The sequence below is a fragment of the Chelonia mydas genome, chromosome 9, assembly GCF_015237465.2.
Source record: "Chelonia mydas isolate rCheMyd1 chromosome 9, rCheMyd1.pri.v2, whole genome shotgun sequence".
Taxonomy (NCBI): Eukaryota; Metazoa; Chordata; order Testudines; family Cheloniidae; genus Chelonia; species Chelonia mydas.
Window position 1 is genome coordinate 65,863,646 of NC_057855.1, and position 24,293 is coordinate 65,887,938.

The window sequence follows — 24,293 nt, forward strand, 5'->3', positions numbered from 1 at the left end:
ATCACTCATAATCACTTAAAATCTAACTTTTGCCGTCAATAAACTTGTTTTACTGTTTTCTTTACTAGTGAGTTTGCCTGAAGTGTTTGGTAAATCTGGTCAGGTTTACAAAGGTTGGTGTATATCCAGTTTCCACTGATGAAGTGGTGAACCAATTAATAAACTTGCACTGCTCATCTTTAGCAGTGCAAGACAGTATATTCCTGAGGTACAAGGCTGGCGGGATTCGGCTGATGACTTTCTCCGTGTGATTCATGAGTGGCTCTGGGAGCATTCATGCAATCTAGCTGGGTGCGGGGCTCCACATGCGGTTGTGCTGAGTGATAACAGCGCCTGGAGGGGTTTGCTGCTTGTCACTAGCAAAGCATTGTGAGAGACAGACCAGGCTGGAGAGTTAAGCAGTCCCTCAGTCCCACGCTGCACCCCGGGGATCCCGTCATAGACAGACTACTACAGTGAGATTTTTATCATAGAATATCAGGGTTGGAAGGGATCTCAGGAGGTCATCTAGTCCAACCCCCTGCTCAAAGCAGGACCAATCCACAACTAAATCATCTCAGCCAGGGCTTTGTCAAGCCTGACCTTAAAAACTTCTAAGGAAGGCGATTCCACCACCTCCCTACGTAACGCATTCCAGTGTTTCACCACCCTCCTAGTGAAAAAGTTTTTCCTAATATCCAACCTAAACCTCCCCCACTGCAACTTGAGACCATTACTCCTTGTCCTGTCATCAGCTACCACAGAGAACAGTCTAGATCCATCCTCTTTGGAACCCCCTTTCAGGTAGTTGAAAGCAGCTATCAAATCCCCTCTCATTCTTCTCTTCCACAGACTAAACAATCCCAGTTCCCTCAGCCTCTCCTCATAAGTCATGTGTTCCAGTCCCCTAATCATTTTTGTTGCCCTCCGCTGGACTCTTTCCAATTTTTCCACATCCTTCTTATAGTGTGGGGCCCAAAACTGGACACATTATGATGAGGCCTCACCAACGCCAACTAGAGGGGAACGATCACGTCCCTCGATCTGCTGGCAATGCCCCTACATATACAGCCCAAAATGCCATTGGCCTTCTTGGCAACAAGGGCACACTGTTGACTCATATCCAGCTTCTAGTCCACTGTAACCCCTAGGCCCTTTTCTGCAGAACTGCTGCCGAGCCATTCGGTCCCTAGTCTGTAGCGGTGCACGGGATTCTTCCGTCCTAAGTGCAGGACTCTGCACTTGTCCTTGTTGAACCTCATCAGATTTCTTTTGGCCCAATCCTCTAATTTGTCTAGCGCCCTCTGTATCCTATCCCTACCCTCCAGCATATCTACCTCTCCTCCCAGTTTAGTGTCATCTGCAAACTTGCTGAGGGTGCAATCCACACCATCCTCCAGATCATTTATGAAGATATTGAACAAAACCGGCCCAAGGACTGACCCTTGGGGCACTCCACTTGATACCGGCCTGTTATACTGGTGCATGAGGTGGCACTTAGAGCGGATCCAACGAATACCACTGAAGGGGAAAAAATCTCTAACAAGGGTGCACAGAGCATGCACGCACACCTAATGTGGAATAGACATCAGCAAGCACTCAAAGAAGAACAGTATTATCATTCCCAAGCATTCACAGATCATAAGTTAGGCCCCCACAAAATCAAAACATTGGTTTAAAAACAGTGAGTTCTCAAAGTTTTCACAGTTCTTTGTCTTTTCTTTCTGGTATCTGAGCTTTTAATGTGTACTTGGGTCATGTTTGCAAGCTTTTCTCTGCAACCCATGATGTCTAGAAACTTACTTTTTAAAAAAAGGCTGATATTTTCATAAGTTCAACTTTATATTATAACATACGGTGAAGCACTGGAATGGGTTACCTAGGGAGGTGGTGGAATCTCCATCCTTAGAGGTTTTTAAGGTGAGGCTTGACAAAGCCCTGGCTGGGATGATTTAGTTGGGGATTGGTCCTGCTTTGAGCAGGGGGTTGGACTAGACCTCCTGAGATCCCTTCCAACCCTGATATTCTATGATTCTATGAATAGCACTAGCTATATTGCCTTCTCTATTGTAACATATTATAACCATAAAACTTAGTAAAAACATATCCAATATGAAATATTAGACTACATTATCAATAGCCAGTAACTGTGTTCAATTAAAAAAAAATACAGCCAACATTCAAGAATAAAAACCATATTGAAAAAGATGAAAAAAAGAAAAGAAAATCTGAATAGTGAAATCAGTTCAACCATGGAATAGACCCCCAAAACAGGTGAGAGAAGCCCCACTGCTTGAATTATTGAAATCTGTACCAGACAAATCACTAATGTACACACCAGAGAACAATCCAGCAATTACCTAAATGGTCACAGAATCATAGAAGATTAGGGTTGGAAGAGACCTCAGGAGGTCATCTAGTCCAACCCCCTGCTCAAAGCAGGACCAACACCAGCTAAATCATCCCAGCCAAGGCTTTGTCAAGCCGGGCCTTAAAAACCTCTAAGGATGGAGATTCCACCACCTCCCTAGGTAACCCATTCCAGTGCTTCACCACCCTCCTAGCGAAATAGTTTTTTCTAATATCCAACGTAGACCTCCCCCACTGCAACTTGAGACCATTGCTTCTTGTTCTGTCATCTGCCACCACTGAGAACAGCCTAGCTCTATCCTCTTTGAAAGCCCCCTTCAGGTATTTGAAGACTGCTATCAAATCCCCCCTCACTCGTCTCTTCTGCAGATTAAATAACCCCTGTTCCCTCAGCCTCTCCCCATAAGTAGTCACATGCCCCAGCCCCCTAATCATTTTCATCGCCCTCCGCTGGACTCTCTACAATTTGTCCACATCCCTTTTGTAGTGGGGGGACCAAAACTGGACACAATACTCCAGGTGTGGCTTCACCAGTTCTGAATAGAGGGGAATAATCACTTCCCTCGATCTGTTGGCAATGCTCCTACTAATACAGCCCAACATGCCGTTGGCCTTTCTTGGCAACGAGGGCACACTACTGACTCATAACCAGCTTCTCATCCACTGTAATCCCCAGGTCCTTTTCTGCAGAACAGCTGCTTAGCTAGTTGGTTCCCAGCCTGTAGCAGTACATGGGATTCTTCCCTCCTAAGTGTAGGTCTCTTCACTTGTCCTTGTTGAACCTCATCAGATTTATTTTGGCCCAATCCTCCAGTTTGTCTAGGTCATTCTGGACGCTATCCCTACCCTCCAGCATATCTACCTCTCCCCGAAGGTTAGTGTAAATAGTGGTGTTTTCTATCTCTAACTTATATGATTACACAAAAACATATCTAACTCCAGACAGCTTTATTAAATTGGTTCTTAACCTTCTTCCATATTGTGACCAACCAAGGCTTCCTGTCCCAGAATCAGTGAGGATCACCCTCCCATTTAACAATATGAGAAGGCTGGGTGGTTGAGATACATGAAACTTTTGTGCCTCAGGTTGAGTAAACTACAGTGTCTTGCATGCGTGTATCTGTGTTTGGAGTCCTATAACTAGGCTTGGCAGAATTCAATTTTCTATTTTTATAACTAGAATTTTTTAAGATTATTGATTGATTTAAATTTCACAGATATGTAAAATTATGGGGCTTTAATTAACCATTTTTGTGTTTTTTTTATTTACATTTTCACAGTTGAACAAAATTATGAGGCCATCAACATAACGTGTCAAAATATAACACAGTGAATAACCTTAAATCAAACTCTAGTAAGTGCTCAAGCGGAATTTTTCTTACTCTATCTATAAATGTTGATTATAGTTGAGGGAAATATTTTTCATCAGTTTCTGTATGTATGGTGAAATCAACAATTACTGACATTTATCTATAAAAATCTAATCCTTCCAAGTCTACCTATAACTGATGGTATTTATGAGGCGGAGAGATTAAGTTCAGTTCCAAAAACAAAATCTCTCCCAGGCTAAGGTCTTTTAATGAAGATTAAATATCCGTAAGTAAGTTTTGTTATATGTGTGGGGGAGGGGGTAATGGCACATGCTTTTCCATGATAGGGAGTAATGGTATAATCATCTCGTTTGATTAGTATTCCCTTTATTCAGAGACTATCACAAAAAGTCAACGCTCTGTTCATCATACATAATTAAATTTGTAACTGATGAAATGATGATTTTGTTTATTATTTATGACAAATAGAGATCTGCAGTCATTTAACATGATGCATGGTGTCATTTCGACATGGAAGGTGATCTCTTTTTTCCCCTCTTTTGACTATTCTACCTATATTATTTCTTCCCTTGTCATTAGAAATCCTTATCACTTATTTAATTTGCAGAAAACAGTGGTTCAGAGTATGTGTGAACAAAGGTTCAATAAATGTTTAGCAGGCTACTTTAATCTTCATAAATGCTAGAAACAGTTAATTTCATGTTAATGTCAAGTGCCAGCCAGAGTGGGAAAGTATTTGAAAGTAAGCCAGCCTGAGCATTCTATTACACACTATATCCACTGCAATACAGTCCCATTATTAGCAAGTTTGTCATTGAATCCAGGGAGATGCTAATAATTTTGTCTAAGAAAAAACACACCAGACTAAGAATTGTTTTCTAACAGAGGGTGAATGCAGACATTCTGACTAGATATATTTTCTTTTACACAATAAAAATTCAAAAGCTCTGTAAACCTTCCTGTTTTTAATGAAAAGCAAAGTTTGTCATGCCTGAGTGTCATATTAGTTGACGCAAAGCAAAGATTCAGTAATATGAGAGCTAATAACAGTATTTAGATGGCTTTGATAAGTAAAGGCAATTTGATGAAAAATGAGTGAATTAGCTTAGTTGTAAGTCTGGATAGTATTAAAACTAACTCCATGCACTGAGAATATTTTAATGATGAATTTACTTCTTAACCCTGAGGGAAAGTGAAAATAGAAGTCTTCTTAAAAGAGCTTGATGAACAGCTCAGGGGAAAAACAAAACGAAACAAAACAAAACCACAAAACAAACAAACAAAAAAAAACACCTCAGTCTGTAGGAATGCAAATTTGATCTGCACTACTAAAGTTTGGATTCTGAAAAACTGCTGCTGTTTAACATATTTTCATTTAATATCCTGTAATTATTCTTGTATATCCCAGTGCCAAACTGAAGCAAACACAGGTGTGCCCTCAGCAGAAATAGTATATCATATTCCTTCCTGCCTTGAGGCAAACACCAGGGTTTTTGGAAAAGGTAAACTTTATAAAAACTGAGAACTTTTTAGATTTATTCATTCAACTCATGAAAAGGTCAGACTTGAGTGAGATTATAACTAATATCCACATAGAAGGTCAGTAGTAAGCATGATATCTATGTCACTCCATAGAAAATATTACAGCTGGTTGACCTACAGATGTTTTCAAGCCTTAATCAAAGTGAAACCAGACAAACTCATCCACCTGAGATTCTGGTAAAGGTATTTGTTGCTTTAGCAGAATCACTAATAGCAGAGTCGAAGCGTACAAGCATAGGGCATGGCTTCAGGTTTTAGATTCCAGATGAGCTCTTCTGGACTTCTAATTGATCTACAACAGTTCCTAGGATTTTTATATTATATCCTGCTTGGAGGAAGATTAAGCTACAGTCAACTAAGGTCAATTTACTTCTGAACGAGAACATACACACAGAGTTTTAACACACGTAAGGCCACATCTACACTACGGGGACTATAAGGGCATAGGTATGATACCGTAGCTATGCTGGCATAACTGCAAGGTATAGACACAGCCTCTAGAGATGGAAGGGGCTCTTCTGTCACTCTCGGAACACCAGCTCCCAGAGTGATGATAGCTACGTCAACACACATTTCTTCCGTGGACTAGCTATGCCTACACTCGGGGTTAGGTCAGCACAGCTATGGTGTCAGGGGTGTGGGCTTCTCACACCTCTGAGCTAAATTAACCTAAATTTTAAGCATAGATCAGGCTTACTTCACAACTTGAGCTGATCTGTCTCAACTTTCCTAAGTATATCTGTGTAGAGAAGCCATCAGCGACTGAACTAACATCCCCACCTCATGTTATTACTCATCCTTTTTTGTCAACTTGTTGGCAAAAAGTGACTCATTTTCAATACCTGACCCAAGTTCATTTTTTCTTCCAGAAAAATCATCTTCTGTCAGTATTATACATCGGTCATTTCATTTGTGTAAATTCAAAGTAGTATTATAAAAGCCATCTTATTATTTTTGACAATGATAATATACACCTTTTTTACCTCTGCAATCCATATCTGGAAAACAAAGGAGAAAGGCCATAACTAAGTGATTTTTAATTATTTTTCTTTAAGGCTTTTAGAATCTAGATTTCTTGTTGTCGAAATGCACCACTACAAAAACTGCTACTGAAAAATATGACAACTAGTGCTTTTAACTGTAATTTCAAAAAGGCACAATCAAGTAATAGATTGTCTTTTGAACTCTCTTTACCACTGCATTTGCTTTTTAAGCCTTTCTAAAACCAAGATATTAAATATGTCAGACTTTGGTGTTTTTATAGGATTTCTTACCCAATACATTGACTACAAAGAAAAATGTAGCTTAAAAATAGGATGGCAAGTACTACTGATTATAGAGCTATTAAGTTAAGCAGTTACAGGTTATCCCCCAAAGCTAAAAAAACAATAATTACTTCTGTAGGTAGAAGGGAGAAATGGAAAACAAAACAAAAAACAAACAAAAACACAAAGGGCTTTGTAAAACACTGCTGATCCACTGTGTGAGAGATTTTAATCTCTCGACCCCATGGGATTATTGCAGCAAAACAATATTTCAGTTTGTCAAAGATAAAATGAACTATGCATTGATTTCACTGTTCTGTCCTATCACTTTGCCAGCAGGGACAGAGCACAATTTTAAGATAAGAGTGCTTTATAAGTCTAACTCTGAGCAGCTCCTAGCCTCATCAGAGTTTAATGAGACATTCCATCTAAGAAATAAATTAACTGACAATCTGGGATCATGTTTAATGAAGCGGTTATCTGTGGAAGCTCTTGATAGTGATAGCCTTTTTATAATCTATGCAGAATAAGGCAAGAGACTTTTATCAATCATCTGGGACAAAATGGCACTCTGTGGAATAGAAACTGTTGAACCTTGGAAACTCATGATCTCAATCATGATCCAGAACTAGCTTCTAGTCTTCTTGACACCACAAATGCTTACACATCTTACAAAGGCTAATGCTAATTTCATATATCATTGTCTTATTGCTATCTGAATAATATAGTATTTTTAATACAGATTTCAAAAATACGTACAGATTAAAACAAAAAAACAAGCAAACAAAAACCTAAACTGGAAAACTGTAACAGGGCAAATACAAAACTTTCAAAATCTAGAAACAGGAAAAGCCTGAGTTAAAAGAAAAACAAAACAAAGAACAACCCATGACAAGAACTATGATTTTTTTTTTAATTTCACACAAATTATGGTGATTGCAGAGTAGGATAAGGAGATTTCACTTAAATATCATGCACCAAAAGCTTGTGACAAATTGCATTGGAAAGGGTGTACCATTAGCGTACGATGTAGTGAAATGAAACCACTGCCAACTCGGCCTGAAAGACAAGACATTACAAACAGTGGCAAAATATGTACTATAAGCATCAATCTTAGCCTTTCTTGAGCTCATGGAGACACATTAACACCTAAGCTCCTAAAACCAAGTCAATCTGTTAATGTAAGTGAAACAGAAATATGTGAAGGTAATTGTACTTAAGACCATCATTTACAGTGGTTTCACAGAATAGGTCTCCTTGCCTATTACATACTGGAAAATTACATCCTGGAAATGGTCCAAGAATTAAGGAACCATACACATGTTCTGGGCTGGGACTAGGTTACAGAGACAATTAACTTAGCTCACTATTTAGCTATAACCTTATGTCTTTCAAAAAGAGGCACAATATTTTGGCTCAGGGCTGATTTAGGAGTGTGATAGAGTCCTAATTTCTTGATTTGTATGGTTTTATTAAAGCTAAATATATTTTAATACAATTAAATAGCATTTCAATTATGTTTATCTTGACATATTTTCCACACACTTTCAATGGATATTTGCTAACACCAGACTTGCATAGGTTTGTTAAATTTCAAATGAACACCAACATGCTTTCATGTAAAATACCAACTGAAGAAACTGACACATTCTATGTTTAGTGATATGAACAGTGAAAGAAAAATCACAAACTACATGGGACCTAAGTCTTTATTCAAAACTTACATGGGGGAACCCATCCTCAACAACACACACTTTCACAGACCTTATGTTGAAAAGGAATTTATGCTTACTAGCAGCTTTCTTCCATCCCCAAATTCAGATATTTTGACAATTTAAAAACCTAGTTCCTTTTTCAAAAATATAAAATTGATTTAAATGTATATTAATGATTTATTGAAAGGAAATGTTGTATGCAGAACTGGTTAGCCAAATGGACCAATGAGACACAGAATTATTCACCAACAAGTCCAAAGTTCAAACTTGCCAAATAAGTATGGCAAAAAGACAAAATGTTGATAGTCTATACCTCAGTCTAGCCCCAGAAAACATACTCATACTGGGGAAAAAAACCCCACCAAAACCCACAAAATAAGATCACAACTGATCAAGGCAACAGTCACCGTTGTTAGCAGCATTAGTAGGGGGATGGGTAGAGTAAGAGGGCACAGAGACCTAACCATAATGTCCGTGTCACACCTGGTGATCCCTCCAAAACAGTTGAGACACTTTAATAGGGAATATGCATCCGATGAAGTGAGCTGTAGCTCACGAAAGTTATGCTCAAATAAATTGGTTAGTCTCTAAGGTGCCACAAGTACTCCTTTTCTTTTTAATAGGGAAATATGTTTACACTGTTCCATCATGCTTTACCTCTAATCTGTGGATTAATAGAAGTTTAATAGAAGACCACGTTTCACAATGAAGAGAACATAGAGTTGAATAGGTACATTTTTCTCAATGATCTCTGAGTGAAAGTCCTTCACAAGACAGAAATTTTATCATTATATATCCTGGGTAGCTCGGCTAAAAGTAAAAGCAACATCACTTCAGTAAATTTCATGAAAGATTAGTAAAGAGACAGTAATAACCACACTGTAGTTGAGGCAGATTTTTTAAGCATGCTGCTTTTTAATAGATTTACATCAAACCATGATGAAATCTGAAATACTAGATGCCAGTTTAGATGCAAAAATATTTACAAAACATTAGAAAAAATTGTCATGAGTTTCAAATGCATTTTTTTCAAGTTCATTCTTTAATAAAACAGTGAACTAAAAAACAATCCCTCTAATTTGTTTCATGATTGAATAAATGAGCTGGAATTGCTTATTAAGGAGACATGTCAGGTCTTCTATTTTGGAAATAAAATATCCATGATTATGTGTTGTTCATGCGTAAATCTACTCTACAAGTATGAATTCTGTTTCTTGTATTTTAAAATAAAATAATTACAATTTGGTGATAGCTCATTTCAGAACCACCTTGTTAGAAAAATGGAACTTAGTACTGCATAAGGCTATAGTCCGTCTTACAGACACTACCTCATTTTGCCTTTAAACATTGCACACCCCCACCTCCAACCCCCACTTCGGCAGGAGCTTGAGACCTGTCTGCTGCAACTGTCCTGCACGCTGTATTTTCCACTGCATGCATCCGATGAGGTGAGCTGTACCTCATGAAAGCTTATGCTCAAATAAATTTGTTAGTCTCTAAGGTGCCACAAGTACTCCTTTTCTTTTTACACAGGATACTTTCACCTGCCGTTGAAGTGCTCTTCTCTGCAACCAACCAGCTCCGTCTCCATTTTCTCTGCATCCCTTCTCTGCTGCTAAAAAACACTCCCTACAGAGTCATTCTGCTACTGTGATTTGTCTCAGTCCCTATGTAGGGAAACACATACAAATGTCTGCACATACTATGTGTATATATACTACATGCACATTACATTATATTCTATATATATACACACACACACACGTTTCTGTGTATTTATACAACCACACACTATACATAGAGAAAGAAAAACACGTACATATACGGGCAAGCTTCCAATGTGCTACTTCTCTCATGGTTTCAGAATTTCTATGCTTTTTGAAAGGTAACAGCTTTCTGGTCTTTTCAATTTGTTGAAGTGAGAACCGTACTCCCAGAGGTGTAAAGAATCGTAGACAACCTTTCAGAATCATTTAAAGCCAGCATTCAAGAGAAGAAGAAGGGGCTGTTATACAGCGTTTTCACATTGGTGTTTCCTCCTAACTCTGTTTTTAAAGAACTCTATTAGCCCAGGGGATTAAAGGGAGTTGAAAACTGGTTTAGACTTCTATTGCTAAGTGAGTTGGTTTAGCTGCCTCAATCTTGTATTTCCTAGCTGAATAGAAGCACATCAAGGCCACCTAGATTGTCCTCCAGCTCCATCCTATGATCCTTATACTGCAGTGAGATACTCAACATTCATGCCATACACAATAATCTCCATTGTCTTTTCAGAGAAAGAAATGTTCTTCAGATGATTCACATAAACCTGACACTCTCACCATAGCTCATTGCTATAAATCTATTTAAGTGATGCAGACATAATTGGCTTGCTTCAAAATTCTGAATAGCCTTTAGATCACCTAACATTTCACACAAATTAGAAGGCAGTCAGGACTGGAAAACAAAGAAAAAAACAAAGAATGGGAAACAAAACCAAAATAATTTACATGATTTGTACAACTGTCAGAACAGGTCTCTTTAAAAAAAGAACCTTTTGGTCTCTATGACCCACATTCAATACTTTAATATTAAGCTATAAACAAAGAAATAATTTTAGACTTAGTTTAAATATGAAGAAATTGTCAATAGTTGCTCATGTGTTATATTAAAATTCATAATGCACAAAAACTATTTTACCATTATAAATAATATTGCTTTTAGTGACTGAAAATGAAAAGTAGCTGAGATGAAAAACAAGAACTTATTTATTCTGTTAATTATATGTTTAAAATGAATGCATAAAGAAAAAAATGAAAGATAAACAAACAGGCCACCCAATCCACTACCCAGCCAATACAAGACAGCAAGCTAGCTGGTCATTTGCTCTTCAGATGAGTGAGAGATATGGGTAAGAAACAATGATTATAGTTACACAAGTAATGCACACACCTCCTGGGTGTGGTGTTCTGTCCCATTTAGTATCAATGAGATCACTTAGAGAGAGAGACTGAGTCTGCTCTACAGCCTTAGCTAACAAGCAGTTGGTTTTTAGCTCATGCAGTAGAGGCTCATGCGCTAAGCTCCAGAGGTCCCAGGTTTGATCCTGCCCGCCAGTGACTGGGGTCGATCGGTGTTACAGTAAGATCACATAATCACTGAACATTATATTGTACATTCCATACTTCCAATATGAACACAACTGTATCCAGTGACAGCAGCCCGATTTGTAACATCATTCAGCATGTTGCACATAACACAGAGTACCACTGAAGCACAGACATACCATCCATTGTATATTTTATAGTGGAATACAGTACCTCTTTATAACTACCTTAATGGAAACCAGAAACACATTGCAAAGCCCAGCAGAACTACTGCATTTTGCAGCTGACTCAGGATCTCAGGACTTGTTTAGGTGATAAAAATTCAATACTATATGAAATAGATCTATAATTTAGCAGAGATGATATCAAATGTATTTCTTTCATACCAAACTGTGTTTCTCAGCTGACTCACGAATTAGCTGCCCCATGACAGTTTTTAACAAGAGAGAGAGAGAGAGACCAAAGTAAAGTGATAACTACCAAATATTGCAATGTTGATTATTAATTATTATTTGTATTGTCATAGTACCTAGAACGCCCATTCATGAATCTGCACCCCATTGTGCAACGTGGATTACAAACAGAGAAATTAGTAAAACAATGTGATTTGTATTAAGTTTAGCTCAAGATTCAAGGGTCTCTTAATAAACCATTTTTATCCTTTAATATTGCTTAAATATTTGGCATCTTTTTAAAGATCTCAGTATAAAGATTAGTTAATGATAACACTGCAAACAGTTGTGCTGAGTACAGTCTAGATTCCATGAAGTCATATATAATAAAATTTAATCCTCAGGAATATTAGACCAATCAAACTATATCAAAAGCTGTTTGTTTGCTGTATCTTAGCAATTCTATTTTGGAATTTGCCAACAACAAAATATGAATGAAAATTTGCTTTCATAGACTGAAATTCTCCCTAACTTTCTTCTCCACTGTCCCCTAATTAAGACAGCAGAACGGTAAGACATTTTGATGGGGTGTGTATGTGTGAGGGACAGGACACCATGAATTACTGATTTGAATGGGGCATGAGCGGCTGTCAATGTGGTTATACATGTACATTTATAAGCGTTACTCAAAAAATGTAGTTATCTAATGACAGGCCTGGAATAACCAATGTGGACTGCACTAGGTGCACTTGCACAGGGCCCCCAACTTGAGGGTGGGGAGAAACTACGAGGCCCCTCCTCCAGCAAATAAAAAAAACCCTCCAACCCAGGTCTAGGAAGGGGTGGAGTGGGAAATTGCACAGCCTGAATACTGTGGCCAGAGTCAATGGGCCGGAGCGAGGAGCTGGGGCAGCCCTGAAGGACAGGCACTACTGTGGGGTGAGTTGCAGCGTGGGCTCACTTTCCAATCCCAAGGACTTCCCACCTACCTCCCACCCCCAAGTTATGGAAGGTGGGGAGTGGGGCAATTGTTGGAGTGCACAGTGACCCAAAATTCTTGAATCTGGCCCTGCCTAATGTTCTTGTGTTTAAGGCATTCACAAGGGCATTAAGGTAGTTTCAGAAATTTCAACATTACAAGTTGTGGAAACTGAAAGAATGATAAAAACAATGAGGAGTACTTGTGGCACCTTAGAGACTAACAAATTTATTTGGGCATAAGCTTTCGTGGGCTAAAACCCACTCTTATAAACCAAATAAATTTGTTAATCTCTAAGATGCCACAAGTACTCCTCGTTGTTTTTGCTGATACAGACTAACAAAGCTACAACTCTGAAACCTGCAAGAATGATGGAAGTCACCGTTCAGTATGATGTTAGCTTTTGAATATGACACAAAATGCCAATCTTCAGATGCTATTATGGAAAGAACACTCATAGATGCAGGCACTAAATTTAACATGCCAGAAAGCACAATCTTTTTCATTTCCACCAAAGTGACAGGTTTGGTAAAATCTTCCTCAGCAATTTAAACTGTATGGGGTGGAAAACACTGCAGCTTTTCTTTGTACAAAGAACAGCTTCACCCACTGCAATATTTAGGGACTTTTTCATTTGGTTGGGAGTAGGATGATGATGAGGAGAAAATCAGATTACACAAACTCCTCTCAAGAATGTTTTAAATCTTTACACTTGCAAATGAACAAATACCTAAGACAATGATTGACAATGCACCTGGAGTGTTTTATTATGATTTGCTGTGCTATAATATAAAATTATCATCTTACCCAAAGTACATTCAGATGCCTGTACACTTAAGTACTTAAAACACTTTTTGTTTTGTTTCTCACAATATTGTTATTATATATGGCAAAAGGAAACCTACTTATATAGTAATAATATACTATATTTGGGTGTGTATGTCTTCCCCGCTCAAGCGTGTGACTGCAGAATACAAAGAAATAAAAAAATCACTAATACCTCTACACCAGTATGAATCTTTTATCAGCTACCATTAGTAATAGAAAATAAAAAAAAACCCACAAAAAATCCCCTATGAAGTGTATAAATATATTTTGTGATGGAAATGACAAAAGGATAAATCAATTATATTCTCAAGGTAGCAGATATTGTATACTGCTCATGATGATCCATTTTTGCCACAGCTTGTGCTAAAGTGGTGTGACAGGGCAAGGCCAGATGGCTATAGAAAAGTAGTGGGAGATAGATATATTAGCTCGAGGCTAAACAAATCCCTGGTACCAGGTTAAGTGAAATGGAAGCTGCTCCAGGTCAATTAAGACACCTGGGGCCAATTAAGAACTTTCCAGAAGGCAGGGAGAATGCTAGGTTGATTGGGACACCTGAAGCCAATCAGGGGCTGGCTGAAACTAGTTAAAAGCCTCCCAGTCAGTCAGGTGGGTGTGCATGTCAGGGGCTGTGGAAGGAAGTTGCATTGTTGGAGAGGCTGAGTAGTACACACCATATCAGGCACAGGGAAGGATAACTTCTCCTCACCTCCCTTGCTGGCTTATGATGAAAATGGCTCAGTAGACTGTGACCCTTGTCTCTAGAGAAAGAAGGGTTACATGGAGGGTCACAGTGAGCCTCTGAGGCTAGCGAAATCCACCAGGAAACGCGGGACCCACGGAGGCAAGGACAGAGCTTTGTCTCAGTGGCTAAAAATCAGTGTTTCCCAAATAGAAAGTGTGTGGTTATGGTAAGGGCCCTACCAAATTCACAGCCACAAAAAACACGTCAGGGACCATGAAATCTGGTCTCCCCCATGAAATCTGGTCTTTTGTGTACTTTTACTCCTCTACTATACAGATCTCATGGGGAAGACCAGCATTTCTCAAACGGGGGGTCCCGACACAAAAAGGGTTGTGGGGGAGCTGCAAGGTTATTGGGGGAGTGTAGGCAGGGGTGTCACGGTATTGCCAACCTTACTTCTGCACTGCCAGAGCTGTTGGCCAGGAACCCAGCTCTGAAGGCAGCACCCTGCCAATAGCAGCACAGAAGTAAAGGTGACAATACTATACCATGCCACCCTTACTTCTGCGTTGTTCCCTTCAGAGCTGGGCACACAGAGAGTGGCAGCTGCTAACCGAAGGCCCAGCTCTGAAGGCAACAGCAGAGAAGTAAGGATGGCAATACCACACCATTCCATCCTTACTTCTGCGCTGCTGCTGGCAGCGGCACTGCCTGTAAAGCTGGGCTCCTGGCCAACATCCACCGCTCCCCAGCCACTCAGCCCTGAAGGCAGCACTGCCACCAGCAGCAGCGCAGAAATAAGGGTGGCAATACCACGACCCCCCTACAATAACCTTGTGACCCCCCCCCCCACCACCTCCTCCTTTAGAGTCAGGACCCCTACAGTTACAATACCATGGAATTTCAGATTAAATTTCTGATATCATGAAATTTACGATTTTTAAAATCCTATGACTGTGAAATTGACCAAAATGGACTGTGAAACTGGTAGGGTCCTAGTTATGGTTGTAGGGGCTCACACAGACAAACATCTCATTTGCGGATTCTTCAGAGGTCTCTGGCTATTACAGTTATGAAGAAAACCTTCAAAATATGAAGTGTAACCCAGTACAGAGATCTGCATATGTTCACAGAATGCCTAAAAGGATAGGTCTCTGGTGAGACCTGCCCCATTCACTTCAATGGGTGCTCAGTCAGCTGTCAATGATATTTCAAATGTCAATATCATTCCCTATTTCACTGCTCATCCAAGCACGTAAGAACAGAAAGGAAATATTGTACGAAAATATAATTAATACATTAATAATAATAATAATACCACATCGCTCTCATATAGCGCTTTTCATCATTAGATCTCATCAGAGATGTAAAATCTGAGAAACAGGGAGGTGAAGTGACTTCCCCAAGGTCATGCAGCAGACCAGTGATAGAACTGGAAATATAACCCAGGTCTCAGTCCAGTGCTCTGTCCACTAGGTGACAGTGTGTCCCTTGGATACCACCATTTTCCAAACAGGTGAGGAGGGTGCAAAAGACAAGTTGGGGTCTGTGGAAGATGTATATATTAATACAGATTGACCTTAAACAACAGATTGTTGAGTAGCAGGGGCTAGGGGCAAAGGTCTTGTGCATTTAGTTTCTTTTTCTTGAAATGTGTGTGGCGGTGGGTGGAGGGCGGGGGGGGATTTTCAAGTTTGGGAAACATTGGTTTAAACTAACCTTGAAAAAAGATGGATATGAGGCAGGGCATCTAAATGCAGGGGCATTAGTAAGAGCCAAAGAATCACAGCTGTGTCACTGTTTTGTTGGTCTCATAAAACAAAGAAATAACAAGGAATGGCTGGGAAAAAATAAGAATGTTGCAACTTCAGCCACACTATTTATTTTGGCCAGTTCAGCTGCCAAAGCCTCGAAACTGGAATAAACCCTATGAGGAGGCTGAGAGTCATAGGAAGTTATGGGGCAGTAAAACTGCCAACAAAATGGGAGACAGCTAAAGACCTGCCCTGGGAACTGTGACTTCATTCAGAACGTTGGAACTGCACTCAATGTGGTCTCTAGCATAAATAGGTATGGAACAGCTAAAAGTCACCTGTTAAGCTAGCTCTTCAGGTAGCCTGTTGCACAACAGATGTTGGTGCTTGCTTCCATATGGGATAAGGAAGAGTTTATGGCCATGTTTAGAGTAGGTTCTAGACATTCATGCAGGCACAAATAACTCCGTCAGCTCAATCTTCCACCTGGATTTTGTCCAGAGACACACTTTTTTCTTACTTATATTTCTGGCCCAACAACTGAACCATAATAATATTTTTTACAAGATTTACTGTGTATTTGTGTGTTTATACCTAATATAATAAAGCCTGCAAACTGCATATCAATAAAAACTCACCCCTCTCCTGGGGTATCTTTTGTTCAGCATTCTCCTCAGGCTTAGCTGTTGCCAGGAGTCGTACCTTAGGACTGCTTAATCCAAACCTTAGGTCCTCTTTCATCCAAGAGCCACATTCCCTATATCCGTATACCCCCAATAAGTCAACAGAATTTACATAATCCTTTTCCAAAAGGATCATCATTTGCTAATAGGATGAGATGTTTCAAGCAAACACTGCGCATTTTACAGCTATATAATGTCCCATAATAGACAGGCTCCAATCTCCTGTAAATATTTTAAATTTGTTATTCCTTTGGGTAGATCCTTATACTACTTCATCAGTCCTACAGTACTCCCTTAACTAGGAGGTGTTGCTTTTGAGAAGCTTTTTATGGTGTACAATTATATTTTGACATAGAAGTTAGAGGAATCATCAATAGCTACAACACATAATTAAGATGATTAGAAGGGGTGATAAGGACAGCAGATCAATGTATTTTTAAAGGTCTTGTTGAATAACATGAAGCCAAAAAAACACATGCGCTATCACGTGGGATCAGGATTTATATTACTGTGATGTTGATTTCTTAAGCTACACCAGTGAGCTAAGATTTTCTAAGATGTTGCACTTATAAAGTAGTAAGGGAAAGCACATACACTGTGGTTGAACAGAAAATAGGTAGCCATGATTAACGAAACTGGATGTCTGAGTTCATAAGAGTAAAATAAATGCTTGTTGGTAGTCGTTAAGCAATTAATCCCTAAAGACAACTGATAAAAAATTACATTCTCAGAAATATAGTTTTATTCTGGCTTTTTTAAAAGTGTTCACCGTGGTTTAAAAATGAATTGTAAACATGATTAATAAATCAAGATGACAGCCTGAACATACAGAAACAGTTACACAGTCTCACCAAAAAACCCATACTTACAATAGTTACGGTAATTTCAAAATCTTCTGCATGATATATGCAAAATAAGCCAAAACCAACATTTAGCAGTTATTTTACTGAGATATTTTGGTGGCTTCAAATACAAGGGAAAAAACTAAAGAATGTTATCATTGTTATTTAAACTCTGATTTGGAATTCTAGACTTACACGTATGTGTAGGTATATGTTTTTTTCATGATATTGCTGTGCATGAAGAAAGCAAAGTAAAAACGACTGCCCCATAGACCTATTGCTCCTTCATTCTGCTCCCTGCTGCGGTCTCCTCATTTGCTCGGATGCACGTGCAAGGTATGACAACAGGTCACCACTACACTGATACTATAACTGAAATTGTGTTAAAAAACCCAACAACATTCTATAGCGGCCATAAAGTGACAAAAGTAGATTTTCTTGTTCCATTGAAAAAATAATAGATGAATGGAAAAGAAGGAGCAGAAAAAGAATATGCAAAGTATTTCCACTCATGACTTTCTATTAAAAATTGGGATACATTTTGAAAGATACTTTAGACTTCCTCTCCTTACTTAAAACATTTAAAATTCAACTTCTAGAAAAAGCAAAATAAATACAATTTTAAACCTATTTAATAAACTCATCTCAATGAAGGGAGAATTCACTTGAAATTCAGCCAAATACCCATCCCCCTACACATGCACAAAACCCCAATCACCAGGCTCGTGTTCTAAGAACCACTTAGTATAGTGCTCATATGCATCAGTTCTAAAAGATTATCTGTAGAAAATATGATGAGATGCACAAGCACTGGAGCATGGGAAAATAATCTGTAACTGATTGAAAGTAGTGGAAATAAGGAAGGACTGGGAGATCCACTCTTTCCTTCCATCAGGTAGTAAGTCAAGGAGTTACTGTAGTTTGCTGCCAGGGCAGAAAGGGGTCAAATCATCAGGTCCCTTGCCTATGGGCTGAGAAGACACTTGCAGATACTTAGGATTGCTGAAGAAGTCACTGGTTGCTTCTTATGTGCTGATATTTTATATTTGTATCTACAGCATCTAGAATCAAGGACAGAACAGCTGATATTTTTTTAAATGTTTAAAACATACATATATTAGGACTGTCTATCTCGTGCTCTGGATGTCCCTTCCAATATTTGAACACACAGTAATACTTATAAAGTAAATAATATCACCTCTAAATTTACTCAGAAAATTTGAAACAGTCTAAATATCCTCTTCCTGGGGAAACAACCACTTGGGGAGCTTGGAATGACTCATTAAAGAATTCCTGACACACACACCCCCTTGGAGGGGAAATTTTGAGTCTGTGGCAGTGGCCAAGAGCATCATTTGGTCACATAGGCCTCAGCAGAGCTCAAAAGAAATTTCATGGATTTTGTAGCACTCATTCAATAGGCTAGCCCCTCTTAACAGCTTCACAAGCCTCTTTCCATACTTGCAGAATGGTACAAGACAGCCATCAGCTCCTTGCTATTGCTTCTGGCATACCCAAGGACTCTAAAAGTAATTGTGACTTAATACCGAAAGGAGCAGCTTTAAATCCCTACAGAGATTTCACAAGCTTCATAGATCACAATGTCACATGAAGAAGCTGTTCACAGCTTCACCTTCACTAGCTAGTCACTCCTCCCCAAACCCACAGAGCCGCTACTACATGGTACTTGTCTGGAGAAACTTCCATTGGCTTAGTTGCAAAGATGGCAGTGGAAGTGCAAGGCAAGAAGTGGGGAATGATGTCTCCCTCAGATAGTTTTGGGAGAAGTAGAGTTGAATTGCTGCTGCTTTTTTCTCCTTTGTAGTTCATAGAGAAGTAGACAAAATGGCCCATTGTCTGTGACATAACATTATATAGGGTGGTTTTCAACCCTCTGGGGGATCTGCAGACTATGTTTAAGGGGTCCACAAAAGGTTGTCGTTACCATAGAACACTGGTTTTCAATCTGTGGTCCGCAGACCCCTTGGGGTCAGCCGACTATGTCTAAGATTTCCAAAGGGGACCACATCTCCATTCAAAATGTTTAGGCGTCTGTTATATAGTCATATGCCAGAAAACTCTCTTAAGTAGTAAACATATTACAACAGCTCAAAGAATGAGAAAAAAAGAAGGAACTAACTGCTCCTTTACCACAATAAATCCGTAGAGCTAAATGTAAATTGAAAAAGCCCTTCCATCCAATGAGCCTGATGTTTGGAAAGGATGAGCACCTATATCTCTTATTTAAGACAGGAAGAGATGTGGATGTCTACACCGGTGAAAATCATGACCCTTAAATTAAGACTGTTATGATTATATGGTCAAGCTTTAGAGGCAATTATTTCCTTCCATATCAGCATATTATTGTAGAATGAAACAGAAGGAAACTTCCAAATATTTCTTTGCCTAAGGGACAATTTCCTATATTTCCAGCATGCAATCATTTTATAATGGCATCTCTGTTTTTTAATCTGATGTCAGCATTAGACACCAAACATCATTTTGTTAATCAGCTAAGAAAACAAATTTGTAAACTGTTTCATGCAGCTGTAAATCTTTGCAACACACCCACACTATTTCAACAAAAAGCGTACTAAAGGAATTGAATGTCCTCCTATACTATGGCAAGCAATGTTGCGTAAACAATCAGACCTTTAAATTATGGTTGTTCCTCACTGTTATCAATTTATAGTTGATTTTAAAAAATCATATTTGAGAGGCAGGATGTTTTACTGCCAATATATGATCGATTTTTATTTAAACTTGTATGCTATGGAAAAGCAAGATACAATTTTTACACACACACACACACACTACAGTAATATGAATTAATCACAGGTGTTTAAATATAGCATACTAATGGTGGTGGATATCCAAGTTGGCATTATTGGGAACACTGTTACTAAAAATAAATAAATAAATAAATAAATAATGAAGCAAGGTGATTGTCTTTCCAACACCACTAGTAAGTACCTTTAAAAAGCCAGTGTTTTAAATTGCTATATTTTATCTGGAACTTGATTGTAGAACCTGACGTTCCATGGACCAGGCACAATCAAAGGTGGAGTTATTAGAAGAGTTTGGTGAATTTTTTCAGGGAAATAGCTGATTTGTTTACAATGCAGCTTCAGGTTACCTGAAGTTTATTTGTGAATTCAAGCTGAATTCACCAAATAGTAGTTTGGCGTTTTTGGTTTTTTGGGGGAAGGGGGAGGGAAGAGGAGAAGGGTGAAGTTGATAAATCCACAAGAGGACTCAGCCACCATTCCTGAGGAGCGGGTGGTGGCAGCACTGACTTTATACCCAGTAGTTAGGGCACTCATCCAGGACGTGCTTATTCAGAGCAAAAATTTGAACATGGGTCTCCCACAGTATAGGTGATTGTCATAACCACTAGGCTAAAGGGTATTCTGTGATGGGTATCTCTTAATCTCATCTGTTCCACTTCGTATAAATAATAACATGTTCCCTCAACTAGAAAATTGGGGCATGTCTGTACTGCAGCTGGGACTGAGTTTCCCATCCTTAGTAGGCTGGTTTGTGGTAGCAGGGCTCACACTAGCTAGTACGCTATTTCCCATCTGAATTTGTCTAGTTTCAACTTTCAGCCATTGGACTGTAACATGCCTTTCTGTGCTAGATTGAAGAGCCCATTCTTAAATATAATTATAGACTGTAATCAAGACACTCCCTCACCTTCTCTTTGTTAAGTGAAATAGATTGGACCTTTGAGTCTATTACCATAAGGAAGTGAGGGACCCACCCCAGAATACCCTATAGCTTGGTGGCTAGGACACTCTCCTCTGATGTGAGAGACCTGGGTTCAAGTCCTTGCTCCAGAACAGGGATTCAACCCTGGGTCTTTGTTACACAGATGGTACATCCACACAACAATAAAAGCCTGGGCTCAAGCCCAACCCTGGTTCTGTCTGCACATCAGTTGTGTTGACCTAGAGCTTGAGCTTAGGGTCCCAGGACCCTGCAGGATTGGAGGATCTGAGCCAGGGTTAAGCTGGGATGTAGGGTCTGAGCCCTATGGCTTTCTTGTGTGCACACAGCCCCAGCTTGGCTTGGGTCGAGAAGTCCTCCAGATGTATCCCAGAGTTCCTTGGGGCAACTTCCTTAGTCCTCATCCTCTTTCTGCCAACAATCTGTAGTGCAGTCTAATGCAAATGGAAGTGACACCTCCCTTTGGAAACGGCAGCAGTTCAGATCAGTGTTAACTTATTGTCTGCTGAATACCAGTCTTCAAGCACACTATCACACAGCCTGCAGGGTTCTCAATGGAGATGGATTAGAGGAAGCTTTTTTTGCAAAGAGAGCACATGCAAGCCCAGGGTGGGAAAGGGAGCCCGGGAGCAAAGGTCAAAGAGCACAGTGAGGACTACGCAGCTGCCCTGCAGGGAAGGTAAGTGGCAGAGCTCCCAACTCAGCATGGCTGGGGGAGAGATGATCCTCCAATATCCTGGCTGCTCCCCCTCCCTACAGGGCATCCACTTGGTCCCTGCTCCACTCTCTGGTCCCCATTGCCCTCCCTGGGGTTGTGTGCGTGGAGGTGCCTGGGCAGCGTGCACTGTGAACGCAGTGAGTGGGAGCCAGCCCCAAAACTTTCCCATAGCCTCCTGAGGATCCTTTATCCCTGCCTCCTGGGGTGTGGCAGGGGCAGGGACAAGGAATCCCTGGGAGGTGCTGGAGCACACTGCACCCCCAAACCCTGGGGAGGCACTTCACTGCTCCACAGTCGGCAGCAGCCAGGGTGTGTGTGTGTGTTTTTCCTCTGAAAAAAACAGACAAAATTAAATAAATAAAAAAGCCAAACCAACAAAACCCCCTCATTGAACATCCCATTTAAAAGTTAAGAATAGCAAAGTTTCATTGTAATAGTTTGACAGCCCTGGAAACTGATGTGCTAACTATCCTCAGTACAGGTGCACATGGGCATTTCCCTGCCAATGTGACTCAGCCCAGAGGTGGAGAACCCAATTTGCAGATTAGATGGTAGTTCAGTACAAAGCCTTCTCAAACTGCAGTCATTCTACTGAGACAGCCACCAAAGGAGCTAATCATGCAGTTTATGTACTCATGTGCTCCTTATGGGCACCTGAGTCCCATCAATAGCACAGTCACAGTTAGGAAACAGGGTGAGCAGTAGAGTTTTCCCACAGCGCAACACATTTCTAAGAATAGACTGTCAACACTGGGGGAGGGGGGGAAACTAGGCACTCCAGGATAGGGTTACTTTGACTCAGGTCTGTGCACTGCAGTGTGAACGCCAGACCCCTAGGTTTGAGCACTGGACAGAAAATCCTTATCCTAGGGTAAAAATGCAGTGTAAACACTCAAGCCCAGGGTTCCCTGACATGAGTCCCATTAACCGCAGGCTTACAATGCTGTGCTGACATACTCACAGGTTCCTTTTCAAAGGGTTCCCTGTTCCTTGCAAACAACTCTCACTTTAGACCTGACAAACTCACTGCACCAAACACTTGTTTTACAGGATATTTTTTCATAGAGTTACATGCAAGGTATTTACAGAAAGGTCATCATTTGTAAAGAGTCCATCATTGCAAGACATATATACAGATATGTATTTATAGTGAAAATATGCTTTATGGACTTTGAATAAAAAATAGTGACCAGGTGTAATGTGTCCTGGTGATGACCCATTCAATCAAATGGGAGCTGTAACCCGTCCCTAGTCAGCTGACGAGGTTATGCAAGGTTCTGTTGTCTACAATGACCACAATCCAGAACAGTCTACAGAAAATAATCAAAGACAACTGCAAATGATTAAAACCATTTGGAGGTGAAAACGAACAAAAGAGCCAGGAGGAGACTGCCCTGGCTATAAAGATGGACAAAACACTGTTTCAATATAACAAAGTGTATGTATATGCACTCTGTATTCATTCACTGAGGAAACCCCTTCAGGAACATGGGGCTTTCATGAACATTTAGATCGTGGTTCTCGTGAAACCAGCCAGCTCTGCAGCAGACTGGACTTTGTGGGGAAAACTTACTTTATAGAGTAGCTATTGATAAGTGCAGACCCAAGTTCACATTTTATGATTCTGTTATAACCATTTACTGCCACTGCACTCTCTTCTCTAGTTAAATCTTTATTCTTAAATAAACCTATTTTTGTTTTATAACTAGCACTCACAAGTGCTGTGTGGTTTACAGGAGCAACGATTTAAAGTGGGGTACATGGCACCGCTGTGTGAAAAGGATCTGGAATTTCTGAGAGTACTCAGAGTCAGAGGCTGGATATCACAGGAGAACAATTCAAAGGGTCTGGGGTTAACCTTTTGTGTATTTACAAAGCAAAGTTAGGGCTGGCATAGCCCAAAGGAAGGTGCTTGAATGGCTGAAGGCTGGTAATATTAGGGAGATGACAAACAGTTACCACAAGCAAGACTCCCTTTTGCTGGAGACAGATTTGGAATTGCAACATACCGTACAACAAAGGACTATTAAATTCATCAAGCCAATGCCTATTCCATTCACTTTGTGCCAGTACAACACAAGTAGCTAAGTAAATGACCACTCCTGCAGTACAGTAAAGGCAGCCAAATGGAATGCAATCAATGACTTTATTAAATGATACTGCTTGTAAGTAGGACAACTTAGTGAAAACACAAGGAAAATAAGGCCACAGCTTTCTGTCAAGACAAATGCACCTTTAATTTACTTTACTAAAGCAAGAGACAAACCAATAATTAAAAGCAGGTTGACAACCTAATTTAATTGTATAACGAAGGCGAGCATGTACTGCACAGGCACAGCATCGTTTGGAACACTCACAATGGCAAAAATTAAAAAGAAAAAAGCTGACACTTTTA

General features: G+C 39.8%; 1 protein-coding gene across 8 annotated transcripts in view; it reads right to left on the reverse strand.

Moving 5' to 3' along the window:
- DIAPH2 (diaphanous related formin 2) overlaps nt 1–24,293 on the reverse strand; it is an 811,416-nt gene that overhangs the window by 319,731 nt on the left and 467,392 nt on the right. The window contains exon 24 of one of the 8 annotated variants that reach the window (XM_043522785.1): nt 10,395–10,638. The exons of the other annotated variants lie outside the window; for them this stretch is intronic. Coding sequence (XP_043378720.1) covers nt 10,622–10,638 — 17 coding nt within the window. The 3' untranslated portion in view covers nt 10,395–10,621. Of the gene's footprint in view, nt 1–10,394; nt 10,639–24,293 lie in introns of those variants that run through there. 8 annotated transcript variants of the gene reach the window in all.